The sequence below is a fragment of the Mytilus edulis genome, chromosome 1 (genome assembly GCF_963676685.1).
Source record: "Mytilus edulis chromosome 1, xbMytEdul2.2, whole genome shotgun sequence".
In the NCBI taxonomy this organism is placed as follows: Eukaryota; Metazoa; Mollusca; class Bivalvia; order Mytilida; family Mytilidae; genus Mytilus; species Mytilus edulis.
The window spans coordinates 702,023-719,515 of NC_092344.1; the positions used below are offsets into that span (position 1 = coordinate 702,023).

The 17,493-nt window shown below is 31.2% G+C and overlaps 1 protein-coding gene across 1 annotated transcript; it reads right to left on the reverse strand.

Moving 5' to 3' along the window:
* Positions 1–2,052: 2,052 nt before the first annotated feature.
* On the reverse strand, positions 2,053–15,854 carry LOC139520747 (uncharacterized). The gene is made up of 10 exons (XM_071313673.1): positions 15,758–15,854; positions 10,941–11,090; positions 10,313–10,449; positions 9,913–10,056; positions 9,237–9,347; positions 8,716–8,789; positions 8,185–8,320; positions 6,309–7,445; positions 4,296–5,156; positions 2,053–3,097 (listed from the first exon to the last, which is right to left on the reverse strand). The coding sequence occupies exons 1-10, from the start codon at positions 15,828–15,830 to the stop codon at positions 2,189–2,191; spliced, it is 3,732 nt and encodes a 1,243-aa protein (XP_071169774.1). The 5' UTR covers positions 15,831–15,854; the 3' UTR covers positions 2,053–2,188.
* Positions 15,855–17,493: the final 1,639 nt, after the last annotated feature.

Genomic DNA, 17,493 nt, shown 5'->3' on the forward strand with positions numbered 1-17,493 from the left:
ACAGTACCTGAGTAACAAACCTAATCAGGATAATTTTAACATTGACCATGAAAATAAAGTCCAAGTCAACCAAATCCTGTCAAATGTACAGGTAACCTTACGATCGTTCTATTCATCAAGTAGATTATAGTGGTTCTTGTGTTTTCCCCAAAATTCATAACAGATGAAACAAAAAATAGATTATTAGCACTCTTTGAACCCTGAAAATAAGGCCAAGGAATAGAGACTTGTGCAAGATGTTCATTTCATACCTTAAGGTATATCGGGTGTCTTCTTCCATCTTGGTTTTTTAAAAAGCAGATAACAATCCATTTAGATCTTAAATGAAATTTGCAAATTCCAAATTTCAAGAGAATAAAATTGAGAATGGAAATGGGGAATGTATCAAAGAGACAACAACCCGACCATAGAAAAAACAACAGCAGAAGGTCACCAACAGGTCTGCAATGTAACGAGAAATTCCTGCACCCGGAGGCGTCCTTCAGCTGGCCCCTAAACAAATATATACTACGGTAGTTCAGTGATAATGAACGCCATACTAATTTCCAAATTGTACACAAGAAACTAAAATTAAAATAATACGAGACTAACAAAGACCAGAGGCTCCTGACTTGGGACAGGAGCAAAAATGTGACGGGGTTAAACATGTTTATGACATCTCAACCCTCACCCTATACCTCTAGCCAATGTAGAAAAGTAAACACAACAATACGTACATTTAAAATTCAATTCAAGAGAAGTCTGAGTCTGATGTCAGAAGATGTAACCAAAGAAAATAAACAAAATGAAGTATGTAATTCATGTGTAAGACTTTTCATGATGATAGAGAAAATAGTGTGTTTTGTCATATTTACAGCAGTATTTTAATCTGTACAGTAAAGATTGCTTCAATTTATCAGTTGGAAGTAAAATTAGATATTGCATTGGTTGTTGTTGTTTTGACAGCTATTCTAGACAAAGGAAGATAACTTCAATTTTTAAAGATGAGGTTAACAATGGCAAAATTTTTATTTTTAGAACAGACATTAGATTCCTGCACTTTGCAAAAGTTATGTAATTTTCTTGACAAGTGAAACATTATTCTGTGTCTGGAATATCTGACCATATATTACAACGATAAATTTCTGGAAATGTTATAGATAGTATGTATAGAATGTTATGATCAATGCACTATATTTTGTGTATCAAAAAAGGAAGTGATCAGCCTTGAAACATTTAGATATCAAATTATTCCCATAAGGTTTTGATTGCATTTTATGCAATCTTTACCTAAAAATCTTTACTTTTTATATTATTAATTTTTTTTAAATTTACCAAATAAGGATAGATTACTCAGATAGAAGTGGAGATAACTTGATAAAGTAACTTTTACAATAGAATGTGAATTTACCTATTTTATTGTGTAGCAAGAAAACGAGTCCTGTGACTTTATTTCTTGTTCTTTTCTGAAAGCATATTATTAGAGCTATATTCACATAATTGATCTTAAAACTCTATGGTGTAGTTTTCTTTTTAACAACAAACTTTTTATCAACTAAAAAAGAAAAAACTGATTCAGTTTTCCAGGTTTAATAGTTTGACAAGGTTTAACTGTACATTACATTATATCCAAACCATCTTGGGGTTTGTAATTAGATAATATTTCAATTCACTTTACTGTGGTGAGAGATAAACAAAAATGAAACATAATGTACATAAATAAGCATTTTGTTTAAATCATATATAAGCCTATTTACGAGCGAGTGGGCCTATTCTGGCCACAAATATGACAGAAATATCATTTATTGACATTTTTATGATTGTCAACATCAAATATTTAAAAAAAAAATCATAACAGGTCAAGTTTTCCTTTAAACATGCATCTCAACATAAATTAAAAAAAAAGTAAATTTGGATATACAACAAATTCAGCAGTTCAATGAAGTCCATATCTTTTTAATATGCATGTATTCAAACTTTGGTAAAATCACTAAATCGATTTTTCACCATTGTGTTCACAACCATACAATTCTTCCTAAATTTAGGAAAATTTGTATCCACATATTTTGGGAATTATCGCTAATGCCACAACTTCTTTGCACAATATAGAAAACTAATGTTATTATCAAAATCATAAATAAACAACATAATTATGATGATTATATTTAAAACGGAGAGTAAATGATGTATAAATCTTAGTGAAATAATGTCAAACAAGACATGTGTCAAATATTTGGTATTTAGTTTGTTGTCCAACCTTGTAAGATTTGATGCAACATTCAAACAATGGTCTATCTGAAGAACACAACTGGTCCAACTCATCGCTGACCTCATGCCATAAACTCTCCTTTGACAACAAGTCTATTGGTTCAACATCGCGGAAAAATGTTACGGCTTCACTTGTGCATAATATAATAATCAAACTCCCTGTTTCATCTGTCACTTTCATTCTTAACATGTAAATGTATTCTAAAATACTGTCTGTTCTACTTCTTTTCTCTGATTTCCCTTCTTCACATTTAGGACAAAAATAATGGTTAATCCCACCATGCTTTTTCTGTAATGACAAAGAGTCTGATTTTCCTTTCTCAGGAACAGGACAAAGATAATTACAAGTTTTACAAAGTAATTTGAGAAATCCTGAAGCAGTTTTAGAATGAGGGAAATAGTCTTCAATATGTCCCATAATTCTATATTTATAAGGAACATCACCATGGAGAACATCTTTGATCTTAGAGACCTTGACAAGGGGATGACCCAGTATGACTGTGACTGTCTGCTGCATACAACGTGATCCACTACTCAAATAAGTTTGTGATGAGTTAACATTCTCTCTCTGATCATGTACATCAATGTCCATCTGTTGATTTTCAATATCATTTTCACCCCTTGACTTTTGATCTTTTTCTTTATATGACTTTTGTTCATCAATAGAAGTAGAAGTAACAGCATCAATATTATCATTGATACCGCTATTATTGAGTAATTCGGCAAAGGGGTTGGGTCTTTTTAATCCAGAAGTCTTATGCGGTCCTACTGGGGAGGTTTGGTTGTTATATCTAGATGTTGATGGTTTTTGGGAGTTGTTAATCACTCTTTCTGACATTAGATTCCTGCACTTTGCAAAAGTTATGTAATTTTCTTGACAAGTGAAACATTATTCTGTGTCTGGAATATCTGACCATATATTACAACGATAAATTTCTGGAAATGTTATAGATAGTATGTATAGAATGTTATGATCAATGCACTATATTTTGTGTATCAAAAAAGGAAGTGATCAGCCTTGAAACATTTAGATATCAAATTATTCCCATAAGGTTTTGATTGCATTTTATGCAATCTTTACCTAAAAATCTTTACTTTTTATATTATTAATTTTTTTTAAATTTACCAAATAAGGATAGATTACTCAGATAGAAGTGGAGATAACTTGATAAAGTAACTTTTACAATAGAATGTGAATTTACCTATTTTATTGTGTAGCAAGAAAACGAGTCCTGTGACTTTATTTCTTGTTCTTTTCTGAAAGCATATTATTAGAGCTATATTCACATAATTGATCTTAAAACTCTATGGTGTAGTTTTCTTTTTAACAACAAACTTTTTATCAACTAAAAAAGAAAAAACTGATTCAGTTTTCCAGGTTTAATAGTTTGACAAGGTTTAACTGTACATTACATTATATCCAAACCATCTTGGGGTTTGTAATTAGATAATATTTCAATTCACTTTACTGTGGTGAGAGATAAACAAAAATGAAACATAATGTACATAAATAAGCATTTTGTTTAAATCATATATAAGCCTATTTACGAGCGAGTGGGCCTATTCTGGCCACAAATATGACAGAAATATCATTTATTGACATTTTTATGATTGTCAACATCAAATATTTAAAAAAAAAATCATAACAGGTCAAGTTTTCCTTTAAACATGCATCTCAACATAAATTAAAAAAAAAGTAAATTTGGATATACAACAAATTCAGCAGTTCAATGAAGTCCATATCTTTTTAATATGCATGTATTCAAACTTTGGTAAAATCACTAAATCGATTTTTCACCATTGTGTTCACAACCATACAATTCTTCCTAAATTTAGGAAAATTTGTATCCACATATTTTGGGAATTATCGCTAATGCCACAACTTCTTTGCACAATATAGAAAACTAATGTTATTATCAAAATCATAAATAAACAACATAATTATGATGATTATATTTAAAACGGAGAGTAAATGATGTATAAATCTTAGTGAAATAATGTCAAACAAGACATGTGTCAAATATTTGGTATTTAGTTTGTTGTCCAACCTTGTAAGATTTGATGCAACATTCAAACAATGGTCTATCTGAAGAACACAACTGGTCCAACTCATCGCTGACCTCATGCCATAAACTCTCCTTTGACAACAAGTCTATTGGTTCAACATCGCGGAAAAATGTTACGGCTTCACTTGTGCATAATATAATAATCAAACTCCCTGTTTCATCTGTCACTTTCATTCTTAACATGTAAATGTATTCTAAAATACTGTCTGTTCTACTTCTTTTCTCTGATTTCCCTTCTTCACATTTAGGACAAAAATAATGGTTAATCCCACCATGCTTTTTCTGTAATGACAAAGAGTCTGATTTTCCTTTCTCAGGAACAGGACAAAGATAATTACAAGTTTTACAAAGTAATTTGAGAAATCCTGAAGCAGTTTTAGAATGAGGGAAATAGTCTTCAATATGTCCCATAATTCTATATTTATAAGGAACATCACCATGGAGAACATCTTTGATCTTAGAGACCTTGACAAGGGGATGACCCAGTATGACTGTGACTGTCTGCTGCATACAACGTGATCCACTACTCAAATAAGTTTGTGATGAGTTAACATTCTCTCTCTGATCATGTACATCAATGTCCATCTGTTGATTTTCAATATCATTTTCACCCCTTGACTTTTGATCTTTTTCTTTATATGACTTTTGTTCATCAATAGAAGTAGAAGTAACAGCATCAATATTATCATTGATACCGCTATTATTGAGTAATTCGGCAAAGGGGTTGGGTCTTTTTAATCCAGAAGTCTTATGCGGTCCTACTGGGGAGGTTTGGTTGTTATATCTAGATGTTGATGGTTTTTGGGAGTTGTTAATCACTCTTTCTGACATTAGATTCCTGCACTTTGCAAAAGTTATGTAATTTTCTTGACAAGTGAAACATTATTCTGTGTCTGGAATATCTGACCATATATTACAACGATAAATTTCTGGAAATGTTATAGATAGTATGTATAGAATGTTATGATCAATGCACTATATTTTGTGTATCAAAAAAGGAAGTGATCAGCCTTGAAACATTTAGATATCAAATTATTCCCATAAGGTTTTGATTGCATTTTATGCAATCTTTACCTAAAAATCTTTACTTTTTATATTATTAATTTTTTTTAAATTTACCAAATAAGGATAGATTACTCAGATAGAAGTGGAGATAACTTGATAAAGTAACTTTTACAATAGAATGTGAATTTACCTATTTTATTGTGTAGCAAGAAAACGAGTCCTGTGACTTTATTTCTTGTTCTTTTCTGAAAGCATATTATTAGAGCTATATTCACATAATTGATCTTAAAACTCTATGGTGTAGTTTTCTTTTTAACAACAAACTTTTTATCAACTAAAAAAGAAAAAACTGATTCAGTTTTCCAGGTTTAATAGTTTGACAAGGTTTAACTGTACATTACATTATATCCAAACCATCTTGGGGTTTGTAATTAGATAATATTTCAATTCACTTTACTGTGGTGAGAGATAAACAAAAATGAAACATAATGTACATAAATAAGCATTTTGTTTAAATCATATATAAGCCTATTTACGAGCGAGTGGGCCTATTCTGGCCACAAATATGACAGAAATATCATTTATTGACATTTTATGATTGTCAACATCAAATATTTAAAAAAAAAATCATAACAGGTCAAGTTTTCCTTTAAACATGCATCTCAACATAAATTAAAAAAAAAGTAAATTTGGATATACAACAAATTCAGCAGTTCAATGAAGTCCATATCTTTTTAATATGCATGTATTCAAACTTTGGTAAAATCACTAAATCGATTTTTCACCATTGTGTTCACAACCATACAATTCTTCCTAAATTTAGGAAAATTTGTATCCACATATTTTGGGAATTATCGCTAATGCCACAACTTCTTTGCACAATATAGAAAACTAATGTTATTATCAAAATCATAAATAAACAACATAATTATGATGATTATATTTAAAACGGAGAGTAAATGATGTATAAATCTTAGTGAAATAATGTCAAACAAGACATGTGTCAAATATTTGGTATTTAGTTTGTTGTCCAACCTTGTAAGATTTGATGCAACATTCAAACAATGGTCTATCTGAAGAACACAACTGGTCCAACTCATCGCTGACCTCATGCCATAAACTCTCCTTTGACAACAAGTCTATTGGTTCAACATCGCGGAAAAATGTTACGGCTTCACTTGTGCATAATATAATAATCAAACTCCCTGTTTCATCTGTCACTTTCATTCTTAACATGTAAATGTATTCTAAAATACTGTCTGTTCTACTTCTTTTCTCTGATTTCCCTTCTTCACATTTAGGACAAAAATAATGGTTAATCCCACCATGCTTTTTCTGTAATGACAAAGAGTCTGATTTTCCTTTCTCAGGAACAGGACAAAGATAATTACAAGTTTTACAAAGTAATTTGAGAAATCCTGAAGCAGTTTTAGAATGAGGGAAATAGTCTTCAATATGTCCCATAATTCTATATTTATAAGGAACATCACCATGGAGAACATCTTTGATCTTAGAGACCTTGACAAGGGGATGACCCAGTATGACTGTGACTGTCTGCTGCATACAACGTGATCCACTACTCAAATAAGTTTGTGATGAGTTAACATTCTCTCTCTGATCATGTACATCAATGTCCATCTGTTGATTTTCAATATCATTTTCACCCCTTGACTTTTGATCTTTTTCTTTATATGACTTTTGTTCATCAATAGAAGTAGAAGTAACAGCATCAATATTATCATTGATACCGCTATTATTGAGTAATTCGGCAAAGGGGTTGGGTCTTTTTAATCCAGAAGTCTTATGCGGTCCTACTGGGGAGGTTTGGTTGTTATATCTAGATGTTGATGGTTTTTGGGAGTTGTTAATCACTCTTTCTGGATTTTCATCAGAAATTTTAACTGTCTTTTCTTTTTTGTTAGATTTTTCACTTGTTTTAGTCTTTGTTAAATTACTTATACTTTGCAAGTGTTCTTCCAATATTTTATCATCAGCAGGCACACAGCCTCTCCCAAATGAATTTCCTCTGTGTAAGATAAGTTCTAACGTTGGAATGTCTGTGGAAACTGTGGTGGCAGTTTTATACACAGCAGCATGTAGATTGATCAATTTTATAAAATCTCCTGGCTGAAAAATATCAAATTGATAAGGTATATATAATTATCAGTAAGTGTGAATTTTAAAAAATTTGAATTGAAATTACAATCTATGTATTACACTGCATCAAAAACATGAAATGACAATTCTAATGCAACATCGTTTATAACGTTCATTTTGATTGGATAATGTCACCAATTTTCATGGCATTAATTGACAATTGATGCTATGAAAACGTATGTGCAAGCGCAAACGATGTATGACAGATTTTAAATGTATGATTTAATGTTGCTTTCTGACAGTTTCATTAGAACGGAGATAACAATATTGTATTTTAAGTTTGGACGACTTCAATTGGTGATTTGATGCTGGCAAATATCGGTTTACTGTCTCCAATAATGTGCCGCCAGTAATCATTATTTGTGACTATCAAATCACCAATTGATGAAAAATCTGCAATTCAATTTGAATTCTGTTTATCTTTTTGAAAGGAGTTACTAATTTTCTTAAAGTGTTACATGCATTGTGTAACACTAGTAAATTTTTTGGGGACCTTTATAGCTTTCTGTTCGGTGTGAGACAAGGCTCTGTGTTGAGGACCGTACTTTGACCGATAATGGTTTACTTTTACAAATTATGACTTGGATGGAGGGTTGTCTCATTGGCACTCATACCACACCTTCTTATATCTATGACAACACAGAGGACGACATAAGACAGAAGTGATCACTTTCATCCAACCTAACCTTACACTACTTGTGACTTATACCTTAATATGTTCCTTTGCCTTGTCACAATGATCATCATAAAGTGCAATGTCTACTGTAAATCCATCAGCCTTCTTCAATAACTCCTGGTCACAAGAAGGCAACAGTTCTTCGTCAAATTCAAACTTTCTTAGCTGACTGAAATAGAAAAATTTCAAGACATTTTCTATGCTGGTTGTTTAATAGATATTGTTAACTTCATTTTTTGTGGATTCAGTAAAAAAGAGTGTAATCTTTTGCATATTTAATTTCCTGGCATTCAATATATCTGCATAAATGTCTGTAGAAAATGTTTATATCCCTGTAAATTTAAATTAGTGTTTCTACATTACCTAGAAAATCAACAAACTTAGTACCGCATAAAACAAAGAATTCACTGTATATAAAAAGACATAATATGTTTGTCTGTTGTAAATTATACATTGAACAAGAATACAAGGAGATGTGGGGTATATGTATAAGAGATAGAAAACAAAACACAATTTTATCTAATAAAAGTAAATTATACATTGTACTAACTAATTTATACTTACTATATTGTTACTGTTCCATCCCAAACTCTCAAAACCAGGCAATGGTCATTTTCAAAGTAGCAGGTAGAAACAACCTAAAAAATGTATCAACATTTTGAAAGTACTTTATTTTGGGGAGCCATTTTTTTTTGTAACACTGCAACTATGTAATTGTTGATTCATACATTTCTAATTACAGACAACCTCAAAATCAAATAACAGTTGGTATTACGCATATGAGTACCGAATTTGAGATTAATGTGAGAATGAGTAACACCAACAAAATAACTTTCAGAGAGATACATGTATTTGTAACTGAGCACATAGGCTGTATGTTGTGTTTTTTTTCCTGCTTCACTAAAATGTAAGCTTACCCTGTTTAAGCTTAATTCTCAATTGTTCACATATTAAATGAATTTGAAACCAGCATGGATCATGATTAAACTTGTAATTCAATGTAAGTGTAGTTTTATTTCAAAGCAGGCAGTTATAGTGCAGAGTTTACTAATGTTATCTAACAAAAATGGTTTTATCAAACCTACCTGACACACAAAGTCAAAATACATTTGTGGAATGATGTTTTCTAGTTTGGTATTTTTACATTTTATTACAAATTCATCTTTGTCCACAATCCAGGTCCTTAAATCTTCTATCTGTTATAATACAAAGAAATGTCCTCAGTCAGTTCTGTTTAAATACTTCTCAATACTGATGGTTGTATTTTGATTAAATCAAAAGTTATTTCATATTCTTCGTTGTCACATTGCTGTCTTATGAATTGTTTCAATAGGGTCAATCCACCTGTACAGATTAAGTACCACCAAAGAGACACCTCATATTTTATTATTAAAGATGTGAAATGTCACAATTAAACAAAGCATATTATTATTTACCAACAGTGGTAACAGGTCGTTGTTATAATTGGACTTTAATTAACAATTGAATGCTTCTTTTCATAGTTTTATTGGTGTGAAAAAAGTGTTGACCATGTTCACTGTTTGGAAATTCATTGAAGCAAGAAAATACTGCACCTGGAGGCAGGCTTCAGCTAGCCCCTCAATAATAATGTATAATTCAGCAAAATGGACGCCACACTTAAGTCTGAGAGATAAAAATGAACCAAAATTTTTATAAAACACAAAACTAACAAAATATAAGGTTCCTGACTTGTGACATTTGCAAAATTATGTTTTTGTTTTGTACATTTTTGTGTATTACCTTTTGCTTGTCTGAATCAGTAAATGTGTAGTTTGGTGAAAGAGATGAAGTAGGATCTATAGATGAATCTTTCTTGCTGGAAAATACAAGCCAAGAAAATCCAGGACCACTCTGTCCCTGAACCTCATTTTTAAACATAGAAATCTGAAACAACAATAACTTCTCAATGAAAAAATATAGCATGTTATAGAACATTATAAAACTGGTTAACGAGAAATCAATAAAATCAAATAAATATAACATTTAAGTAAGAAAAACTTGTAACATTATATAAATAGATAAAATATATATGTGACCACTTGAATGTGTATGATGCATAGGTTTTCAACAATAAGAAGGACAACAAATGAACCACAAGAATTCTGGTTAAAACTGAATATAAGATTGTAAATCCATGTACCTTTAGTCTATGAAATCTGACAATATCGCCTATATTCAATTCTGGTAATTTGGTAGGTTCATTATTGAATAACAAACATTTCAGTTTTTCATCTTCTCCACAGGTCTGGTCCACCAAACTCACTACCATACAATAGTCTAAAATATATAACAAAATACATAACAAAAAAAAACCTAGTACCAAACAAACAAACTTAATTACACACAATCCTACCAAAAAGTAAAATATTAAAAATATGGAACTCAATAGAAAATTCAAAACAAAGAGTCCCTAATCAAATGGCAAAATCAAAAGATCAAACACATCAAACCAATGGATAACAACTGTCATATACCTGACTGTGTACAGGCATTTTCTTCTGTAGAAAATGGTGAATTAAACCTGGTTTTTGTCTAGCTTAACCTCTCACTTGTATGACAGTCACATAGAATTCCATCATGTTGACAACATTGTGTGAACAAAACAAACAGACATAATAGGTAAACCTTAATGGTACTTTGAAGGAAAAATCTTGTCAAGTATATTCATATAAATAGGCTTAAAATTAAGATATCAAACATCAATCAATAAATTTGAAATTATTGTTCTTAGGACTTTTCTTTAATTTGTCTAACTTTACTGTACAAACCTCTCCCTCTTGTTTTGAAAGGTTGCTTTAGAAATTTGACAACACCATATACATCTACTGTGGAATTGGGCTGAACGGCCTTCACCTCGGTATACTTATACTCTCTTGGTTTCACTGTTGATTTCTTCATTCTGTCTATTTTTCTGTTAACTAAAAATGAACATAAAACTTTTTTAATAGTTACAAGAGGAGATCTAATATAAAATAAATCCTATATTTTATGGTTGATTTTTTCACTTTCAATAGCAAGAGTATTTTAGGTGTGATTATCACTCACTTCAATAATATAATTCTGCCCCCTAAAATAAAGGAGATAAATATTATTATTTTTTTGGCAGATTGTTATTTTAAATTTCTAACACGAACCCTTATTTTAATTTAACAAGTTAACATTGCTTCAAAAATTGTACCTTCATTTTTCAATATCAACATTTAGGGTGCCACATGTGGAGCAGGATCTGCTTACCCTTCCGAAGCACCTGAGATCACCCCTAGTTTTTGGTGGGGTTAGTGTTGTTTATTCTTAAGTTTTATATGTTGTGTCGTGTGTACTATTGTTTTTCTGTTTGTCTTTTTCATTTTTAGCCATGGCGTTGTCAGTTTGTTTTAGATTTATGAGTTTGACTGTCCCTTCGGTATCTTTCGTCCCTCTTTTATGGTTTTCAAATAAGACTTCAGATACATGTAGCTCAACAAATTTGGAAGTTATCATTTGTTAGCAAATAAATACTCATTGGACACCATGCCATGCTTTCACTTCAAAACTTAAAGTCCACATGACCTTGAAATCATAATTTGACATATATATTAAAAAAATTACATCACAATAAATATGTGTCCTAAGTGTGAAGTTGATGTGTTGGTAACTTCATGTTTAATTTACTGAAATCAAAACTTTTCACTGAAAGGGGACAGGCTTATCAATGGTCAGAAGAACTCAACCTGACAAACATGCAGATGTAGCAAGGAACCCACATTTCAAATATAGTTACCCTATCACTCATAATAAGTGAGTATTTCGGACATTTATAGAACCATGAAAATGAGGTCAAGGACAATGGACATATGACAGACAGAATTTATGTAACGTTAAGTATTGCACACAAGGTGTGAATTATCCAGCTTTTCTACCTACAGTCAGGGGTACTACTTGTACAAGTTAATTTTAATTACTTGAAGAAGTAATATTAATATACTTATACATTTGTATAAGTAAATTTGTAGGATACTTATACAAGTGAATTTTATTTACTTGTATAGGTAAAAAAAATTATTGGCTGAGTTATGTCCCTTAGACATTCAGATTTTTTTACTTGTAGAAGTAAAAAAGTCATCCTATCTTCTTTAATTGAATTTTTATGATTTCTTTGTCCTTATAGAATTTTAAATTATCTGCTCTTTGCAGATGTCTTTACTAATCATTTTTAAAAGTGTAATTTCATGGACAATGAAAATCCTATTTGTCTGTTATCTTCAAAACACTGTTCATTTACAAGCCCCCAAGGAGCAACCTTTGAAGGCCTTGCCCAAATATTTAAGATCTTTGCGCAATCAGTTTCTTTGTTGAACTAATGAGATGAGACATCGAACTCTAATAACAAAAATTGAGCAAACCTGGGAAAAATCATTAAAGCCATGAATTTACATTTCAAGACTTGAAGACTTTTGTGGGATTGTAAGAAAAATTTACTTATACAAGTAAATTTTTTAGAAAATTAAAAGGGGAGATTATTCAAACATTATTTATTTACTTATATGTGTATATGTTTTTTTACTTCTTCAAGTAAATAAAAATAACTATTACAAGTAGTACCCCTGACTGACCTACTGATATATAGTTTTAAACAAATATATGCATGATATGTAGTTTAAGCCGTCACTACAAAATTGTTAGACCAATGTTTCCCAAACTGCAACGAAAAACAAAAACCAGGATCGAACCCCTGCAAAAGGCTTTGCTGTCCAGTAATAGCAGAGAAATTAAAGAGGAAGATGCACATGATATGGGTGAATTTTCTCATGGAAATGTGGATGAAAATAATTTTTATTATTCAATTTTTTTTTGTAGCAATTCTTATATATATATATATCATTTTTTGACGAGGTGACTGGAATCCTGTCCAGTAATCATAGTGCTCAGATGAATAGCAATGCATCTGTATTTCCCACTTCCAAATATGGATTGGTACGTCACAGATTTCTTTTGGTTATTGTGTGACTGGTTGGTCTACACACCAGTTAGTCTTGCATGCTTAGGAGTGATAAGGTGTATACACCTTATTGCTAATTCCGACTGAACCTGCCGCTTAAACCTTTGACGCATACAACAATCACTTTTCCATTGTGGCGTCAGATATTTTATTTTATGACGTCAAAATTTTACGGGAACCTGTGTGATATCCAGTAATGGCAGACAAATAGCGATAAGTTGTATTGGTAAAATAGAGTGTTGAGGTGTATTGGTAGAAATTAAATAGAACTCAGTAATAGGTCAAATCCGCACCCAAGGAAAAAGTCAAATCGGCACCTGGTTAAATTGGCATCTAGTCAAATCGGCACCCATTTAAAGTCAATTCGGCATCCAATAAAAGAAATAATTCTAACAATGTACAAATGATCCCTCTATTTTTTAAATTATTTTTGAGGTTGGATAGATTCATTCATTACATCGTTAAAAATGAATTCATATATTTATTGGTGAAAGTTGTCTCAACTCTCAATATATATGACCAATTTTTAGATAAGCATTTTCAATTAAACTTTTATGAATAACATAATGAACATTTTTGTTGTTTTAACTATTTACAGGTAGTTACTGCTGTTTTTTCTTCAAAAAAAGCCCTCACCCAAGCTGTTGTTTAATTTTGAGAAAATAAGAACAATATAAGGGAAAACAATGAATCCCTGTTTTCACTGATCAAGGGTAAAACTTAAATTAATGGCCCTCCGCCACAGCGGGGGCATAAAAAAAAAGAAAAAGACAGTTACCAATGTGAATGTTAAACGAAAATGACTAAAACAATATCTATTAATTTAAAAAGATAATTTTTTATTCAATATATTTCAAATGCAAAATAATTAACAGCAATTAAAAAGGTGTTTTTTCCGGACACTTCAAACAGTCAAATATTTTTGTCCATCTGATGAGTTAAGCCTTTTTCAACTGATTTTTATAGTTCGTTCTTATGTTGTACTGTTATACCACTGTCCCAGGTTAGGGGAGGGTTGGGATCCCACTAACATGTTTAAACCCGCCACATTAGTTATGTATGTGCCTGTTCCAAGTCAGGAGCCTGTAATTCAGTGGTTGTAGTTTGTTTATGTGTTACATATTTGTTTTTCTTTCATTTATTTTACATAAATAAGGCTTTAGTTTTCTCGTTTGAATTGTTTTACATTGTTTTATCAGGGCCTTTTATAGCTGACTATGCGGTATGGGCTTTGCTCATTGTTGAAGGCCGTACGGTGACCTGTAGTTGTTAATGTCTGTGTCATTTTGGTCTTTTGTGGATAGTTTTCTTATTGGCAATCATACCACATCTTCTTTTTAATATGGGGATGAAGTCCCCTATTACAGTAGAAAATTCAATAAAAAAAGAAAAAAAAAAAAATCGGGAAATTTTCATTGTACTAATGAACTCAAAATCGTTCAATTTTTTTTGTCGCTTTTTTTAATTTCCGGATCTGCGCAGAACACATAACTCTACTTCCTTCCTCCGGTCTTGTTGTCTTGAGACTTTGATTAGTCTAGTAAAATATAGGAACTCAAGGAACACAATACCAATTGAATAAACATTACCTGTTGCATTTCTTTGTTTACCTTAAACATGACGTCATAACTTAAATAGTGTCACAAGTAAAATCCCTAACAACAGAACCAAAATCGGAAACGTTACTGTATTTCCGTTTCTTTTCTTAACAAATATTTAAGTTACAAAAATTAATTTAAACAAACTTCGTCCCCATTCACAGGTAATGCCTGCCTCATATTAATATTCAGGATATAACAGTAGAATAATCAATAAACAAAAAAAACAAAAAAAATCGGGAAAATTTTCCCGAATTTTTCATTGTACTAATGAACTCAAAATTATTCAATTTTTTTTTTGTCATGTTTTTTAATTTCCGGATCTGCGCAGAACGCAGAAATCTACTTCCTTTTCCTGGTCTTGTTATCGTGAGACTTTGATTAGTCTAGTAAAGTATAGGAACTCAAGGAACACAATACCAATATTTTATTTTTAATCATTCTTTGTCTTTGATATGAATAAACGTTTCCTGATGCATTGCGTTATTTTGTTTACATTGAACATGACGTCATCAATTAAATAACGTCACAAGTAAAATCCCTAACAACAGAACCAAAATCGGAAACGTTACGGTATTTCCGTTTCTTTTTTTTACAAATATTTTTAAAAGTTACACAAAAAAAAATCATACAAACTTCGTCCCCATTCACAGGTAATGCCTGCCTCATATTGGTAAACAAACAATTATGCAAAATGCTCAAAAAAAATAAAACCGTTGAATACAAATATAGTTGAATGAACAATTTTTTCTTTTTTTTACAGAAACCCTCAAAAAATGTGATTAAGTCAAAACAACTTGAATACCACCTTCTTTATTTTCATCTTTTTGCTCAAAATACTGAGAAAAAAAACATATATTAAAGATATCAAACATTAGGGCCGAAATGACTATATCGGGTGCCGATTAATCCAGGTGCCAATTTGACTAGAATTCAGTAATAGAAGGTTAGTTCACACATTTTCAAAAAGGTGCACCTTAGAAATGATTTGCGTTAAAATAATCGTTACATCTATGATTTATCTCAATCCTCAGAAACAGGAAAACATTTGCTTGATTTAAATCAGTAAGCACTGGGCGCATCCATTTTGGTGCTAAAGCCTAAACAATTATGTTAAATGAAATTTGATTGGATGGACATATTTGTGATCAAGGAATCACTAAATACCATTTTATGCAAAACCCCCTAATCAACTTTGCACGATCTTTCAAAGACATTTTCTCGTGATTGTGTTTCTATAAAACTTTGACATAAATGCTTTTAAATGTGTTGAAGTGTTAAAGTTTGAATATGACGATTGACAAACAGCATATCCTTGTTTATTTCATACGTACTCCAGTTTTGAACAAGTAAGAAAGGGGGGAAGCACTAATGACAGGACGATTTTATAGTTTAACTAATTATTAATCCATTCCACTATGCTGGCAGTGTTGAGTCAGAAAATGATATAAGCTGTAGAATTGAACCTCTGTGTAGACAATTAATATATAATTTACACAATAAGAGATATGAAATACTTTCAAAAATGGACTTGATATTAGTAGTAGGAGGAAGATGAACTTTAAAGTCAGTTAGAAAGGTCAAATAGGGTTTTTGCAGATCGCCTAGGCTAAATTTTAATAAATAGAATTATTATATTCCTATTTTAATAGTATACAGACAATTTTTGGGATACGATTGCTTTTAAGCAATCTGTAGACTTTTACCGTTGACTCAGGGCTCATTCCCTCACGTCAACCGTTTTATTCTAAACATTCAGCAACATCTCAGATTCTTATGATTGTCTTGCTTTAAAAGGTAAAAACAAGCAAAAGGATTGAACATAAACAACTTTCCTGTAATGTTCTTCTCATAATCTTCATGTTTGATTTTTCTCTTGACTTATATGCGTGTTTTTAACAACACGGAAAATCAGAATTAAGCAGTATTTATATTTAGTGTTTTTATAAATTTAGAAACACGTCAGAGGGAATTCCCCAGTTTTGATAAATGCGAGAGTTCTTTGAATTCCGATAATTCTATTTCTGTCATATAAGAACTGAAGTGGAGTTTTCTATATTTTACTGTTATGAAACTAATACTGTACTCTCATAAAGAAATTGAGACTCATTCATCATCTCATAAATTAAATAAACGTTCTTGTTCCAAATTGCAAGTCACGGGTTTGTTTATGTATTAATGCGCATGCGTATAGTTTTGAGTGGTTGTTCTGGATTCCCCGCTTATTAATTAATTTGAAACTCATTGGATTCTTTCTATGTCTGCCTGCTATTGAGGGTTTAATATTGTTGCATAATTTAAAATCATATGCATAATTTAAATTAAAATCAATGAAGTTTTACCTATAACACCCCTTTTAGCCGAAATGGAGTCTTCCATATTATCGTTTCGAGTTGTCTCCCTTTCAGAAGTATTTCCCTTCAAGAAAAAATTAACTCGTTAGATGTCGATAAACGTCGTATTATATTAAGAACGATCTCAATTTAAAGAGAGGAGTGTGTACGGAAGGATTCATGCCCACTGACCCAAAGAAAATTAATAATTAAAGAGTTAGAAATGGGGTTCCTCCTAGAATTAACGGTGATAAGATACGAAGTGAATAGTCCGAGATTACTGGGTACAAGTCAATTCGGCACCCATAGAAAAAATCAAATCGGCACCTGGTTAAATCGGCATCTAGTCAAATCGGCACCTATTTAAAAGTCAATTCGGCATCCAATAATATTTGATATAATATATGGGACT

Coding starts and splice junctions, on each gene's coding strand:
- LOC139520747 (XM_071313673.1), bottom strand. CDS start 15,830: ATGCGCCCAGTGCTTACTGATTTAAATCAAGCAAATGTTTTCCTGTTT. Junction 10,450..10,940: donor TTTCAAAACAAGAGGGAGAG/GTTTGTACAGTA, acceptor TATATATTTTAG/ACTATTGTATGGTAGTGAGT. Junction 9,348..9,912: donor CTGATTCAGACAAGCAAAAG/GTAATACACAAA, acceptor GTATTATAACAG/ATAGAAGATTTAAGGACCTG.